Source organism: Bos javanicus, chromosome 2 (genome assembly GCF_032452875.1).
Source record: "Bos javanicus breed banteng chromosome 2, ARS-OSU_banteng_1.0, whole genome shotgun sequence".
In the NCBI taxonomy this organism is placed as follows: Eukaryota; Metazoa; Chordata; class Mammalia; order Artiodactyla; family Bovidae; genus Bos; species Bos javanicus.
In genome coordinates, this window is record NC_083869.1 from 130836234 (window position 1) to 130851424 (window position 15191).

Consider the following 15191-nt stretch of genomic DNA (forward strand, 5'->3'; position numbering starts at 1 on the left):
CTGGGGCCCAACCCTGGGGCCGGGTCAGCTCCAGGCCTCTGACCAGTCCATGGACGGCTGTCTCGGGTCAGGTGCCACCCCTGGGCCCCTTAGAGGGTACAGGGCAGCGAGATCTGGGCTGCAGCAGGCCCTTGCTAAAGGCCTTTCCAGTAGACAGAAGTGCCCAGGTAGCACCCGGTGTCCCAAGGCACTGGCTCCCGGGGCCATGCCTTTGATCTTGTGCGTCTCTCGTGGCTGGATGGGGGAGGAGCTGCATGACTGCTGTGCCAGGTGTGACTCTGTCAGGGGATACAGGTGGAGTGTGTTGGACGGATGACTGGGGACCACGGCATTGTGGGCAGTGTCGTGGAGGCAGAGTCTGGGCCTGGTCAGGGGGCCTGTGTTGTCAAGCAGGCAAGATGAGAGCGTGATCCTAGGAACACCCAGAGAAGGTGGGCAGCCTGGGCTGGGGGCCATAAGTAGGCAAGGGCTTGGTGGGGTGGGGGTGGGTCCTCCCTGAGGGCAGTGCCCGCTGCCCACACCACCTGGCTCTGTCTCCAGCTGTCAAGCGCCCTGAGGATGTCTGTGGGCCCACCAAGTTCCGCTGCGTGTCCACAAACACCTGCATCCCGGCCAGCTTCCACTGCGACGAGGAGAGCGACTGTCCGGACCGCAGCGACGAGTTCGGCTGCAGTGAGCAAGGAGCTGGGGGGCGAGCTCTGGGCCCTGGCCCCTCCCCGCAGCCTCCCCACCCCGGCCCCCTCCTCCTCCCGCCTCGGTGCCTCCCACCCCTCACTCCTGCTCGCTCCTTCCCCAGTGCCTCCCCAGGTGGTGACCCCTCCCCAGGAGTTGATCCAGGCTTCCCGGGGCCAGACGGTGACCTTCACCTGCGTGGCCATCGGCGTCCCCACCCCTATCATCAACTGGAGACTCAACTGGGGCCACATCCCCTCGCATCCGAGGTGTGGCTCTGGGTCCCAGCAGGGGGCTGGGGCTGGAGGGGAGGTGCAGCCAGCCGTCCCGGCCCGACCCCTGCCTCTTGTCTCGGGGGGTGCCCACCAGGGTGACAGTGACCAGTGAGGGCGGCCGCGGCACGCTGACCATCCACGACGTGAAGGAGGCAGACCAGGGCGCCTACACCTGCGAGGCCATGAACGCCCGAGGCATGGTGTTCGGCATTCCCGACGGCGTCCTGGAGCTCATCCCACAGCGGGGTACGGCCCACCACGGCAGGCGGGCACCGGGCGCGGGGCGGGAGCCGGGCTTGCTCGCCAGGGACCAGCTGTAGCCCACTCCCGTGCCGCCCCGCAGGTCCCTGCCCTGATGGGCACTTCTACCTGGAGCACAGCGCCTCCTGCCTGCCCTGCTTCTGCTTCGGCGTCACCAACGTGTGCCAGAGCAGCCGCCGCTTCCGGGACCAGATCCGGCTCCGCTTTGACCAGCCCAACGACTTCAAGGGTGCGTTGGTGGGTGCGAGACGGGCACCGGGCTCCCGCAGGCTCAGAGGGCAGACAGTCGGGAAAGCAGCATTTGCCTTGGACAGATGGAGCCAGTCCAGGGAGGCACACGGGGTTGCCGAAGAAATGCCGAGCCCTATGGGAAAAGCATCTCAGGGGGAAAACAAGCTCTTTTAGGAGAAGTGAAATCTACAGTCGATACCCGTCTGCATTAGTTGACGAAGAGAGCGGGCCGTGGAGTCCCAGTCCGGGTTCTGACTCTGACCCTCACGCCGTGGGCCCTTGGCCAAGTTACCTACCTAGTGTGTCAGTTTTCTCGTCTACAACACGAGGATAAAATATTACCCACCCAGGATGGTATAAGGGCCTAGAGCGCATAAGCCACTCAGAATAGTGCTTTGTCCGTGGGAAGTGCCCAGCTCCCTGTCGTCACCCCCAGCATCCTCATCCTGCAGAATGGAGAGGCATCAGTGACCCAGAGCGTAAGAGCCCGGGCTTTGGCATATTCTCAGCCCGGAGCTGACTTGTTGATGCACCACTTATTACTGCCTGTGTGACTTTGAGACTCTTGCTTCTTTGGGCCTCTTTTCCCAAACGTAAAGTCAGGCAGCTGGGCTCAGTTCTCTCGCACTCTGAGAGGCAGGATGGCATGAGCCTCGACATCAGACGGACCTGGGTTCAGGCACATTTCCATCATCGCAGAAAGTTCTCCTGGATGGTTAGTGCTGCCCTAGAGATCTGGGAGGATGCTGCAGAGAGAATTCCTGTGTGTGTGTGTGTAGGATACAGCTGGACCCAAGGACCCACCATAAAAACAGCAACAGTAATAGCTATCGAGTTTTTGAGCACTTCCTTTGTGTCCTACTCTGTTTTAAGCATTTTGTGTCGTTCCGCTCACTTTAGCTTCCTGATAACCCTGTGATGCAAGCCACTGTTGCCCCCATTTTACAGATAGAGAAACTAAGGCCTTTGCTCAGACTCACACACCTGGAGAGTGGTGGAACCAGGACTTGGGCACCCATTCTTCAGTCCTGTGTAGCTTTCTACTACCCCCTGAGGGCTCTTCCAGCCCTGACAGTCCACAGATCTATTGGCAAGCAAAGGCTCTGAGAAGTCCTGCAACAGATTCCTTGACCCTGGGGTTCCCAAATGGTTCCCCACTATCGTTCGGCAGCATTGGCTTTGCCTGGAGAGTGCTTCAGGAAATGCTGCTCCAGGAATTCAGTAGGGGGGGAAAAACTTGGCTTTTATTTGACTTTGGGAGAGAGACTGACGTTCCCTCTAAATCACACTTCTCTCAGAATTTTCCATCTCTCTGGACTACCACCCGGGTGGCTGTCTCGGGCAGGCACGTGCATGGCACTCATCCCTCCCTGTGCCCCCCAGGTGTGAACGTGACGATGCCTGCGCAGCCCGGCATGCCACCTGTCTCCTCCACCCAGCTGCAGATCGACACCACTCTACAGGAGTTTCAGCTGGTCGACCTGTCCCGACGCTTCCTGGTCCACGACTCCTTCTGGGCTCTGCCCGAGCAGTTCCTGGGCAACAAGGTGACGGGGCCGCCCTGGGTGGGGAGGGGCCCAGTACCCCGCATCCATGCTCAGAGCCTGCCTGTACTCCGCTCCCTCTAAAGCTGGGAGGGGGGCACCCAGCGAGCATCATGTGTGCCCACGGCTGCCCAGCCCTGATCCGCCCTGTCCGGGCCAGGTGGACTCCTACGGTGGCTCCCTGCGCTACAAGGTGCGCTATGAGCTGGCACGTGGCACGCTGGAGCCAGTGCAGCGGCCGGACGTGGTCCTTGTGGGTGCCGGCCACCGCCTGCTCTCCCGGGGCCACACGTCCACCCAGCCGGGGGTCCCGAACCAGCGCCAGGTCCAGCTCTCTGAGGTACGTGGGGCCTGCTCCCCTGGGGGTGCAGGCTGGGCAGGTGCTGATGCACAACCTCCCCCCACACCCTGACCTTTGCTCCCCCCCAGGAGCACTGGGTGCATGAGTCCGGCCGGCCGGTGCAGCGGGCGGAGATGCTGCAGGTGCTGCAGAGCCTGGAAGCGGTGCTCATCCAGACGGTGTACGACCACAAGATGGCCAGTGTGGGGCTGAGTGACGTCGCCATGGATACCACCGTCACCTACGCCACCAGCCACGGCCGCGCCCACAGCGTCGAGGAGTGCAGGTGCCTGACCCGGCTGGACCGGGGACCACAGAGGCCCTGGCAGAGGTCGGGGAGAAACCACCAGGCTTCACGGTCCCTGCAGCCACCGTCTTGGTTCTGTCCCCACAGATGCCCCATCGGCTATTCCGGCTTGTCCTGTGAGAGCTGTGACGCCCACTTTACCCGGGTGCCCGGGGGGCCCTACCTGGGCACCTGCTCTGGCTGCAACTGCAATGGCCACGCCAGCTCTTGTGACCCTGTGTATGGCCACTGCCTGGTGAGTCGTGCCATCTGGCACTTGGATACTGGCTAGAGGCAAGAGCAGGGTGGGAGGCTCCAGCTGAGACTTCCTTGTGCCCACGTGCTTAGCACAAGCCTCCAGAATGACTGTTGTGGCTGCCACACAAGTTCTCTTGACCTCTGGATGCATTAACACAGATATTATGTCCAGATAAGGGAGGTGAAAGTCCTACTCTTCACTTTGGTCCAACCAATCACTCCTGGAGAATAAGGCATAAAGCATGGCCCTAAGCAGGCCGTTCCTAACAGGAAGGAGCCTATAAATCTTACATTATTTCTTAGGAATGGTGGAGGGAGCTGGAATTGGGAGCTGAGAGAAGGTTTAAGCAGGGAAAACGATTATCTCCAAGTCCCTGAACAGCTATCGGGGGTAGAAGGAACCACCTACAGAGGGCAGAACTGGCCAGTGGGTATGGATTGAAAGGAGAATGTGGGTTTAGGTCAATACAGAGCAAGTATTTGGAACCGTCTACGGGACAGGCTGCCATGCAGGGTGATGAGCTCCCCGTCAGGATGGAGCTGATGTTCCCCTGTGTACAAAGCTGTGGGGTAATTCCTGCATGACCAGGGACACTGATCCAGACAGCCTCAGGGGCCCACCCTCATGGAGCCCCATCTGGTCCAGTGTGGCCCCACGTCGGGCGGGGGTAGCCACAGGGCTGCTCCACCCAGCCTGAGCGCCTCCCTCCCCTTCCCCCCAGAACTGCCAGCACAACACAGAGGGACCGCAGTGCAACAAATGCAAGGCGGGCTTCTTCGGGGATGCCACCAAGGCCACAGCCACTGCCTGCCGGCCCTGCCCTTGCCCGTACATCGACGCCTCCCGCAGGTCAGACCCGGCTCGGGAGGGGCAGGCGGGGCGGGAAGCGCAGACGGGGGACTGGGCCTGGGGCATCCTCTGGGCTGGGAGGTGGGAGACCTGGTTTCGGAGGCTCGCCTGGTGGATAAATACCCTTGGCCCCTCGACCTCTCCAGGCCTGCCTCCTGTTCATGCAGCGGGCCCCTCATTCTTTCCAGTGCCGCGGCGAGGCTGCAGCTCTAGAGCAGATGGGCCTCGGGACTGCCCTGGCTGGTGGTCCAGAGGTCCAGATTATGTGCTTCCTCTGCAGGGGGCCTGAGTGCAAACCCTGACTGGGGAACTGAGATCCCACATGCCTCACAGAGCGGCCAAAATAAATAAAATATCTTTAGAAAAAATTTTAAAAAGGGCAGATGGGCCTCATGGCCTGCTGTGTCCCTGTGGACAGCTGTCACTCCCAGAGCGGTCTGTGAGCCCTGGCCCGGCCCCTCATTGCAGCCCTGCCCCACGTCCTGTCCGCCTCATCCCCACAGGTTCTCGGACACCTGCTTCTTGGACACGGATGGCCAAGCCACGTGTGACGCGTGTGCCCCAGGCTACACAGGCCGCCGCTGTGAGAGGTGAGCGAGAGCCGGTAGGGGCCGGGAGAAGCAGGCCATAGGGGGTGAGGGGGTCTGGGAATGCCTCTGACCACCCTCTGTCTCCCCTAGCTGTGCCGCTGGCTACGAGGGCAACCCCATCCAGCCCAACGGGAAGTGCAGGCCCACCAGTGAGTATCGCACACACTGTCCCCGGCGCCTTCCCAGGCCTCCCGCCCCCAGGCCCAAGGCCCTGGTCCAGCACAAACTCCCTCTGGTCCTTGGGGAGCGCCCCACATCCCCCCATTCTGTCCAGATTATGTCCATCTTATTCCCACTTTCCCTGCCAACACCAACTTTGCGTCTCCAGACCAGCAGATCGTGCGCTGTGATGAGCGAGGCAGCACGGGATCCTCCGGGGAGGCCTGCCTCTGCAAGGTATGTGTGAGCTCCCGCCCCGAGCCTGGGGGCCCTGGGTTCCGGCCCACAGCCAGGAGGAGGAGGAGGAAGGAGGCTGCATCCTCTCCCTGGCTCCTTGGCCAGTGGGTGGTGGCCTCCGCTGCAGGCCGATGGGTCTGGCTAGCTAGACATCCCCCCTCCTCATGAAAAGTGGGCCAGCATCAGAAAGGAGCAACTGGTCAGGTCCATCCTTGTGTGACCATCGGACCTTGGCTCTGACCATGCTTTCATTCCACGTTGACACAATGGTGTAGCTATTAGCATCACTGATTCAGAAGTGAGGAGACGGGAGCTCAGAGGAGGGAAATGGTTTGCCTGAGAGCGGGAGCCTCAGGTGTCTGCAGAACAAAGAAGCAGACAGATTTGGAAATCAAGCTCTTTACTCCCATCTTCCGTCCCGGAGTGGATCAGCAAGCTGGTCACCGATGTCACCATGTCAATCATTTCCCATCCCTGAGCCTCGGTTTCCTTGCGTGAAGCATGGAAATAGCCCATTCCTCTCAAGGAACTTCAAGAAATTAAATGAGGTGCTGGTTGAATAGAAACTAGTGCAGTGCATTAAACAGTCCATTAATAGTAGCAGGAGTTATTTTAACCAGGATTTCCCAGGTGGCATAGCTGGTAAAGAATCCACCTGCCAGGCAGGAGACCCGGGTTCAGTCCCTGGGTTGGGAAGATCCCCTGGGAAAGGAAATGGCAACCCGCTCCAGCGTTCTTGCCTGGGAAATCCCATGGACACAGGAGCCTGGTTGGCTACTTACTGTCCATGGGGTCACAAAAAGTCAGACACGACTTTAGTGACTGAACAACAATTATTTGCACCACGTTGCTATATTTCAAGTCTAAAACTTATTCGTGAGCTCCCTAGCAACCACAGAGAAAACAGGAAAACGACTGGGTGTATAGGCTCCATCAGTTGGGAATTACTATTCACATGGCGGCCAGCCCTCGTAAGCGTGCTCTTTCCAGGGCCCCCTGGCCTTGGGTTCTGGTCTGGAATGTGGGTAGATTAGACCGGAAGCTGCAGGGAGCGCCCCCCACGCCCCCCACCTCCCGTGGGCCACCCTGCAGCTCCCAGCTCTGTCCCTCCAGAACAACGTGGTGGGGCGCCTGTGCAACGAGTGTGTGGCCGGCTCCTTCCACCTGAGCGCCCGCAACCCCGACGGCTGCCTCAAGTGCTTCTGCATGGGTGTCAGTCGCCAGTGCACCAGCTCCTCCTGGCGCCGTGCCCAGGTACCTAGGCGAGGAGTGGGGCTGGCCAGACGGGCAGGACTGCCAAGCCCAGGGATGGGTGGACCCAGGGCCAAGTGGCAGGCCACGGCCCTCATCCCGGCCTCTTCTCCCGCCTCTGCCAGGTGCTGGGGGCCTCCGAGGAGCCCACTCGGTTCACCCTGACCAACCCCACGGGCACCCACAACGCCAGCGAGGGCATCTCATCACCCTCGCCCGGGGAACTGGTCTTCTCCTCCTTCCACAGCCTGCCACCTGGGCCCTACTTCTGGAGCCTCCCTCCACACTTCCTGGGGGACAAGGTGGGCAGGGGCTGCCTGGGGCCTTTGAGGAAGAGGCTGCGGCCCGAGCAGCGGCAGGACCCCAGGGTGGGGGCCCCAGCTGAGTGCCTGTCCCCCTTGGGTCCCAGGTGACCTCCTATGGCGGAGAGCTGCGCTTTACGGTGACCCAGCGGCCCCAGCCTGGCTCCGCGCCCCTGCCTGGGCAGCCGCTGGTGGTCTTGCAAGGCAATAACATCGTCTTGGAGCACCACACCTCCCAGCAGCCCAGCTCTGGCCAGCCCAGCACCTTCACCGTGCCCTTCTGGGAGGTGAGCAGCACCGGTCCCAGGAGACCTCCAGGGGGCCTCCCTGCGCCCCTCACGCAGGGGTGTCCGGATGTCAGGGACTGCAGCCCATAAGCTCTTTCTTCGGCAGCAAGCGTGGCAGCGGCCTGACGGGCAGCCGGCCACAAGGGAGCACCTGCTGATGGCATTAGCGGACATCGACAGCCTCCTGATCCAGGCGTCCCACACCCAGCGGCCAGCTGAGAGCAGGTGTCCGGGGCCAGAGCGGGAGGGCAGGAAGGGGTCTGGGGGTGGCTCCAGGCTCAGAGGTGCAACGCGGGGCAGGCGGACTGCCAGCTCTAACTCTTTCCGGCTCTGCAGCCTTTTTGTGTCTCATTTTATCATCTGTGAAATGTAGATGGTAGGGCTTCCCAGGTGGCTCAGTGGTAAAGAACCCGCCTGGCAATGCAGGAGACGCAGGTTCTATCCCTGGATCGGGAAGATCCCCTGGAGAAGGAAATGGCAACCTGCTCCAGTATTCTTGCCTGGGAAATCCTGGGGACAGAGGAGTCTGGCGGGCTACAGTTCACGGGGTCGCAAAATAGTAGAACACGACTTAGCGACTAAACAACAGCAACAAAAGGGAGATTATAGTAGTTCCTCTGCCACAGGGCTTGTCTTAGATGGAGTTCCCAAGGAGCAAAGCCAGAGATGGGGATTTGAGTCATTGGCAAGGAGAACCTGGGAGGAAGGGAGACAGGAGGAGGAAGTGGCCAGCAAGGGAGTGGTTTCCGGTAGAGACCAGCCTGGGTCTCGTTGCCACAGAGCCCTGCAGAGTCATCCTGCATGAGCCAGAGGGGCCTTTCTACCCTGGGCCGGTGTGTCACTGGTCCCCCTAAGGGAGTAGGTTGGTGGGACCTCTCCTGGTGAGGAAGGCTCATTCCCTGGAGAAAGTTGCGGGTATAAGCCCTTCGCCACAGTCCTGGCAGCTGCTGAGGGATGGGCACCCAGGTAGAGAGAGTTGGGCGGGGCCCCAGTAGCATCGCGGCAGGGCTGCCAGGAGGATTAACGAGGTGATCACATGTAGGACCCCGGGGATTGCGCACAGGTACTGCGTGAGTGCTCACTCACTCTGGGGTCTTGTCGCCCCCAGGGTCTCCGGCATTAGCATGGACGTGGCCGTGCCTGAGGACACCGGCCAGGACCCTGCGCTGGAGGTGGAGCAGTGTGCCTGCCCGCCTGGGTACCGAGGTCCGTCCTGCCAGGTGAGCCCGGGCCCCACCCTCCTGTCCAGCCAGCCCCCTCCACGGTGGTGCTCTGGCTCCTCCTCCTTTAGCTCCCCCACCTCCCCAAGCCCACCCCGGCCATCCGGCGGTCCCGACCCAGAGCAGGCCTTGAGGAAGTCCCTCTGGCTGTGCCCAGGACTGTGACGCAGGCTACACACGCATGCCCAGCGGCCTCTACCTGGGCACCTGCGAACGCTGCAGCTGCCACGGCCACACCGAGGTCTGTGAGCCTGAGACAGGCGCCTGCCAGGTGAGCCCCCCTCTTTCCCTCCTACCCCAGGGGTCTGTGGCCTCCAGGGGCCCAGCCTCAGCCCCACGGTCTGCCTGCCCCAGGAATGTCAGCACCATACAGAGGGCCCCCGGTGTGAGCAGTGCCAGCCTGGGTACTACGGGGACGCCCAGCGTGGGACACCACACGACTGCCAGCCGTGCCCCTGCCACGGAGCGCCCGCTGCCGGCCAGTGCGTCCAGCCCCTTCCCGAAATGTCCAGTGCTCTGTCCCAGATTGCCTTCCTCCCAGGCCCTCCTGAGAGGCAGTGGTTAAACCCTGGCCTTACCACTTTCTCACTGTGTCACTTTGTATGAGGTACACTTCCCTCTCTACGCCTCAACTTCCTCACCTGTGAAATGGGGATAATGAAGCACCCCCCCCACACACACACCTTGGCCCCTACTATGAGCCTGAGATGAAGCCACGGAACTCTTAGCGCACACCCTGGCACATAGCTGGCTCTCAGGACGTGTTAATTCACGTGGACCCTCCTCCTCACCCTCCCGCCCTGGGCCTGAAGGAACAGCGGCTGACCTAACTGGAAATTCGCCCCCTACCTCCGCAGAGCCACCCACACTTGCTTTCTGGACACAGACGGCCACCCCACCTGTGATGCGTGTTCTCCAGGCCACAGCGGGCGTCACTGTGAGAGGTGAGGCGAGCGTGGGCAGGGTGGGGAGTTTGCACGAGGGGCTGCCCCCGAAAGTGGGCTGGGCCCAGCTCTCCTGCTCAGGAGGGCGCAGAAGCCCCCAACTCTGCCTCACACAGGCCCCAGGGGACAGTCAGCGCCGCCCCCCACCCCGAGAGCCTGAACGTTTCACCTGGCATTTGAGGCTCTCAGAGATCTAGACCTGCAGATCACCCCCACCTCCCAACACTCCCATCCCCAGTGAGGCCAAAGTCTTCCCAGAAACCCTTCATTCTTGCTGAAAGTCCTGGGTTCGAGGCCTGACCCTGCTGATCTCACTGGTTCCATGGCCTGTGGCCTGTCCCTGCCCCTCTTCTCCCCTCTACTTCTCCATCTGTGCAATGGGTGAGTTAGGTTAATTAGTTCGTCCAGCACTCAGGTCACGGAGTCCAGTACAGGGCCCCCAGCACAGCCCAGTGATTCTTCCCTCCCTTCACCCAGCACCTTCTCTCACCGCAGGTGTGCGCCAGGTTACTACGGCAACCCCAGCCAGGGCCAGCCCTGTCGAAGTGAGTAGGCTTGGGGAGGCTTTGGGGATCTGGCCACCCTGGGGATGGAGCTAGGACAGAGCCTTCGTTCTTCTTCAACATAGGGAATGTGACTTTGCCTCTCCGAACCTCGGCTTCTTTGCCTGTAAAATGGGGGTCGTAAAAGGCCCACCCACCCCGGAGGGCGTCTGTGAATGTGGCCAACGCCTGCACGAGGCGGGTGTTCAGAAGCAAACACTCGTTCCCTCGGGTGGAGCGTGATGGCCAGAGGGTGGTGGGAATGGGGATGCTTCATGGTGGGTTCCAGCTGTAGCGGCTTCCCTCCACCTTAGGGAGCGGTGGCCAGTTGCCGGAGCAGATCGGTTGTGGCTGTGACCCCCAGGGCAGTGTCAGCAACCAGTGTGACCCTTCTGGCCAGTGCCAGTGCAAGGTCAGTCCCAACCCCTGCCCTCCACGAGGCCCCGAACCACGGCCAAGCCGGTCACCGGGCCTTCCGTGCCGCCCAGCCTCCAGGGCTGTCCCTGTGGCCTGCCCGCCTGCCTCATGGGGTTCGTCCCTGCCCCACTGCTTGGGGCCTCGAGGTGTCAGGCAGCATCCAATGGGAGCTGGGGCCTCAGCCTGGGGGCAGCAGGGGCCCCCCTAGAACCCCCGGAAACGGCTGGGAAGACTGTCCTCAAAGGCTGCCAGCCATGCAAGAGACCCATCCAGGCTCCCCGCCTGCCTTTCTGTCCGTCCTGCAGGCCCAGGTGGAAGGCCTCACCTGCAGCCAGTGCCGGCCCCACCACTTCCACCTGAGCGCCAGCAACCCCGACGGCTGCCTGCCCTGCTTCTGCATGGGCGTCACCCAGCAGTGTGCCAGCTCCTCCTACACTCGCCAGCTGGTAGGAGCCCGGACGCGCCCTTAGCCCGGGGGGGCCTGCTGCCTGCCTCTCCTGGCTCATCACTGGTGCCGATCCCTGTTCCCATGCCTCCATCACTGCCCACATAAGCGCAGGTCCCAGCCACCCCCGCCGCTCCCCCCCCAGGCCCTCCCCACCGCCCCATTATTGCTCAGGTCAATCCTGATCCCAGCCTTCCCTCCTCCCCCCAGACATGGTCTCCATCCCCTCATGACTTCTGTCCCAGCCCCGATTTTACCAGCTCCCCCGTTCTCCACTCCAGGGTCCTCCGGTGCCCCTGCCCCACCCAGGGGCCTCCCCGGGGCCCAGACTGACCCCCCATCCTTTTTCTGCTGTGTCAGATCTCCACCCGCTTTGCCCCCGGGGACTTCCAAGGCTTTGCCCTGGTGAACCCGCAGCGGAACAGCCGCCTGACCGGAGGCTTCTCCGTGGAACCCGTGCCCGAGGGCACCCAGCTCTCTTTTGGCAACTTTGCCCACCTTGGCCACGAGTCCTTCTACTGGCAGCTCCCGGAGACGTACCAGGGAGACAAGGTGGGACGCGCCGCAGGGCCTGGCAGACCACCCTCCCTGATCGCCAGCTCTGAGCCAGGCCCTGGGCAGCAGGGATGCAGACACAAGCTGGCCTCAGAGCGGTGTGGGCCGGCAGGCAGGTGACGGCCACGTCGTGGCTGCTGCCTTTGGGGGTCAGACAGGCCTCAACCCAGCCCTGGGCTGCCTGGTGATAAACCTCAGCTCCAGGGCAGTTTGGAGGATGAGAGCTCGTTTCTGGCGCGTAGTAAGTGCTCGCCGGTTAACGATTATTACCTTTCGCACAATTAGTCAACCAGCAAGTCCTGGGCGAGGCCCTGGGAAACAAAAGGACGAATGAGACACGCTTTCAGTTTCATTCAATCGCTCCTGCGGAATTCGCCCTGTGCTTGGTGTTGGGTGTTCTTATTGTAGGTCATGTTTTTTAAGTTCTTCTGTGCTGGCTGCGATTGTGAGCCCTTGTATCGGGCTGGCCAGAAAACTCATTTGGTTTTTCTGTAAAATGTTATGGAAAAATGTTTCGCCCAACCCAATACAGGTCGTAAGTCACAACTTTGGAGCTAAGGACAACTGCTGCCCTTTTGCATTAATGAGGAAACTGGAGTGAGAGGTTAGGGAACTTGCCTGGGCTCCCACAGCCTGAAGATGGCAATGCTGGGATGCAAACCAGCTCAGAAAAAGTGAAAGTGAAAGTCGCTCAGTGGTGTCCGAGTCTGTGACCCCCATGGACTATACAGTCGGTGGAATTCTCCAGGCCAGAAAACCGGAGTGGGTAGCCTTTCCCTTCTCTAGGGGATCTTCCAAACCCAGGGATCGAAGCCAAGTCTCCCGCATTGCAGGCGGATTCTTTACCAGCTGAGCCACAAGGGAAGCCCAACCAGCTCAGAGGCCACCCTTAAATACTGCAGTAGTCACAGATGCTCACAGGCTTTGCTCCTCCGGAGTCATGGTCTAGTGCAGAGATGACGGGACAGTGGTGAGGGAGGTGCTGTGGGGCTCAGGTTCTTGGGGTGGACTCCTGGGTGGCCACCTAAATGGGTTCCGTGAGCAGTCCAGGCCACCTGGCCACACCCAGGGAAAGCGGGTCTTGGTTCAGGCGTCGCCTGCTAGTTGAAGCCAGTGTTCAAACAGGTGTGTCCCCAAGCGCAGGGTCCTAGGAAAGTCAGGGACACTTAGGAGGGGGGTTCTGAGGCTGCTCTGTCCCTCCTCCTTGGACAGACTCACGGATGCCAGATTCCTCCCAGGACTGGCTTCCTTCGAGTCTCTTCTCCCTTCTCTTCCTTTCCTGGCCACAGTGTCTGCCTCCCTGCAGCTCCCAGACCTTGCTCTCTCTCTCTCTCTCTCCCCCCGCTCTCTCTCTAACGCCATCTCCTGGCATTTCCCTGTGCCCCACAGAGGGAGGCATATTTTGCTCGGATGCGACGGGCTCACCAGGTAGGCCTGTGATCTGAGTGGTGTGACCATGATGTGACCTGGGCATGGTGTGTTCTTGGATGCCCTCCGCCCCGCATGGGGAGACTCCTGGCACCCCAGACAATGTGGGCGCGCATGGGCCCAGGTGGTGCCCGATGGCCCACGGCCGGGGCAGGGCTGCACCCAAGCCCTGCGATGTCAGGAATTAGAGCCGGGAGGGTGCTTCACCTGCTGTGCGCTCGGGTCCTACCGCCAGCCGTCTGCGGCCAGAGTGCTGGCTGGTAGGCAGGGACACCAGCTGGAGGCTAAACCACGTGACAGTCCCTGGCCCACCAGGTTACCCCAGCACTGACCCCCAAGCAGTCTCTGTTAGCCCTCTGTGTGGACAGCCCTCCTGCAGCCTGGAGTGAACCTCTGTGTGCCAGCCTGCAGAGGGGTGCATGCTTCTTGCTCCCCAGCCTGGGTGGGCCTTCCTGGCCGCCATGTCCATGGGGAAAGGACGCTCCCCAGGGCTCTAGCTCTGGGGCTCTGGGTGGGGGCGAGGGGGTGGTCTTGAGCTGGCCTATGCCCTCTGCCCATCAGAACCGCACGTCCCTCTCAGAGGAGCAGTTGCGGGCAGCCATGACCACTGGGAGGATCCCGGGGCTCCCACAGGGCAAGGGCCAGGCACAGCGGCTCTCACAGGTAACTCAAGGCCCACCTGGGGGCCAGCTGCGTCTAGGGCCCCGGGGAGGAACCCAGAGAGTAGAGTCCCAAGTAGAAGCCTGGGGCTGAGCCCCTGGCCTTCCCGAGTCACTTTCCCTCAGGCCGGGCCCCAGCCTGATGCCTGGACCACTGCAGTGTTCCTTGAGAGGCATTGCCGAGCTGCGAATGGCTTGGGGAGGTACCATGGCCTGCCTGGAGCGTGAGACCCGGGGAGCCATCTCCCCAGTACGCGTGCCCCTGGGCCTGCCTCCGGCCCCTCTAGCCCGGGCTTGGGCAGAGCTGTCTGCCCCCTCTCTTGCCAGGTCACCACTGTCTGAGCTTCTCCCCATAGCCTGGGCCTCTCCCAGTTGGCTGCACCAGGCTCGCGAGGAGCGAAAGGGCAGCAGAGACGGGAGGCGGAGCGTCAGGCGTCCACGCATGGGAACAGAGGCCATGGCAGTGGGCAGCAGGCGGGCCCGGGGCCCCCTGGGTGTTGGCAGGGCCTCACAGGGTCCTTTCTGGCCCCCTGCTCCTCTCCTCCATCCCCCTTCTCCTGGTCCCCCAGGTGGATGAGGCCCAAAGGCGGATGGATGCTGAAATCTGGCAGCTCCTCTCCAGCTTTGCTGCCCACCCCCCGGCCCCTCCCCAGAGAATCTCGCCCCATCCCCAGCCTGCAGCTGCTCTGCAAGCAGCTCCGCCCTCCTCCCCCTTCTCCTCCTCCTCCTCCTCCGCCTTCTCTGCTTCTCTGTCCTCTGCAGTGGGCGCTCAGGTACGTGCCAAGTCACCCACCAAGGGACTCCTCCTCCAAGCCCCATGTTTTACTAGACTTCAGTTGTCGCTGAACCAGCGTCACAAATTCTGCCCGTTTCTGCACCCTACTTGGACAGATATTTATTCCAATTTATTTTTCTTTACACCAATCCTGTACCAGCTCATTTATGCTAGTTTTGCATTTTTAAATCCACACCAGAATAGCCACTAAATTTTAAAACGTTCTCTGGGGTGCCCCGTCAATCATCCTGGGGTCCACATGGGACGCAGTGCCAGATATGAGCAGATATCGACCCAAGGCGCGGCCGGTGAGAGCCGCGGGGTGTCCAGACCCAGACCGGTGGGGAGCAAGTTGTCCAGAGAGCAGGGCCAGGGCCTCGCTGCGGGGGCGGGGGCGGGGCCTCCCTCCAGGGTCTGTGCTCACCCCTGGGGGCCCACCTCTACCCTCTTGGCCCCCGGCCGGCTCCCTCCACTCTCACCACCTGCCCTTTTGTCCTAGCTCTCTCTCTCCTACAAAGGCTTCCCCCTGCTTCCTGAAAGCCTCTATTATTGGCAGCTGCCCAGAACCTTCCTGGGGAACAAGGTAACAGGGATTTGCAGAGGGGTGGATAGGGGTGTTGTCAGATCCTGAAATATCAGAGGGCTGCTTGTCAAGGCCTTTTA

At 61.5% G+C, this 15191-nt stretch overlaps 1 protein-coding gene across 9 annotated transcripts in view; it reads left to right on the forward strand.

Moving 5' to 3' along the window:
• HSPG2 (heparan sulfate proteoglycan 2) overlaps window positions 1-15191 on the forward strand; it is a 110109-nt gene that overhangs the window by 51350 nt on the left and 43568 nt on the right. For all 9 annotated transcript variants that reach the window (XM_061394059.1, XM_061394011.1, XM_061394021.1 and 6 more), the window contains 24 exons: window positions 541-672; window positions 797-941; window positions 1042-1193; window positions 1291-1437; window positions 2823-2986; window positions 3144-3323; window positions 3413-3609; window positions 3718-3865; window positions 4590-4717; window positions 5221-5307; window positions 5398-5456; window positions 5636-5703; window positions 6817-6957; window positions 7080-7256; window positions 7364-7543; window positions 7650-7768; window positions 8652-8763; window positions 8921-9034; window positions 9118-9245; window positions 9621-9707; window positions 10203-10252; window positions 10564-10661; window positions 10972-11112; window positions 11472-11663. In XM_061394059.1, coding sequence (XP_061250043.1) covers window positions 541-672; window positions 797-941; window positions 1042-1193; window positions 1291-1437; window positions 2823-2986; window positions 3144-3323; window positions 3413-3609; window positions 3718-3865; window positions 4590-4717; window positions 5221-5307; window positions 5398-5456; window positions 5636-5703; window positions 6817-6957; window positions 7080-7256; window positions 7364-7543; window positions 7650-7768; window positions 8652-8763; window positions 8921-9034; window positions 9118-9245; window positions 9621-9707; window positions 10203-10252; window positions 10564-10661; window positions 10972-11112; window positions 11472-11663 — 3146 coding nt within the window. The remainder of the gene's footprint in view (window positions 1-540; window positions 673-796; window positions 942-1041; window positions 1194-1290; window positions 1438-2822; window positions 2987-3143; window positions 3324-3412; window positions 3610-3717; window positions 3866-4589; window positions 4718-5220; window positions 5308-5397; window positions 5457-5635; window positions 5704-6816; window positions 6958-7079; window positions 7257-7363; window positions 7544-7649; window positions 7769-8651; window positions 8764-8920; window positions 9035-9117; window positions 9246-9620; window positions 9708-10202; window positions 10253-10563; window positions 10662-10971; window positions 11113-11471; window positions 11664-15191) is intronic.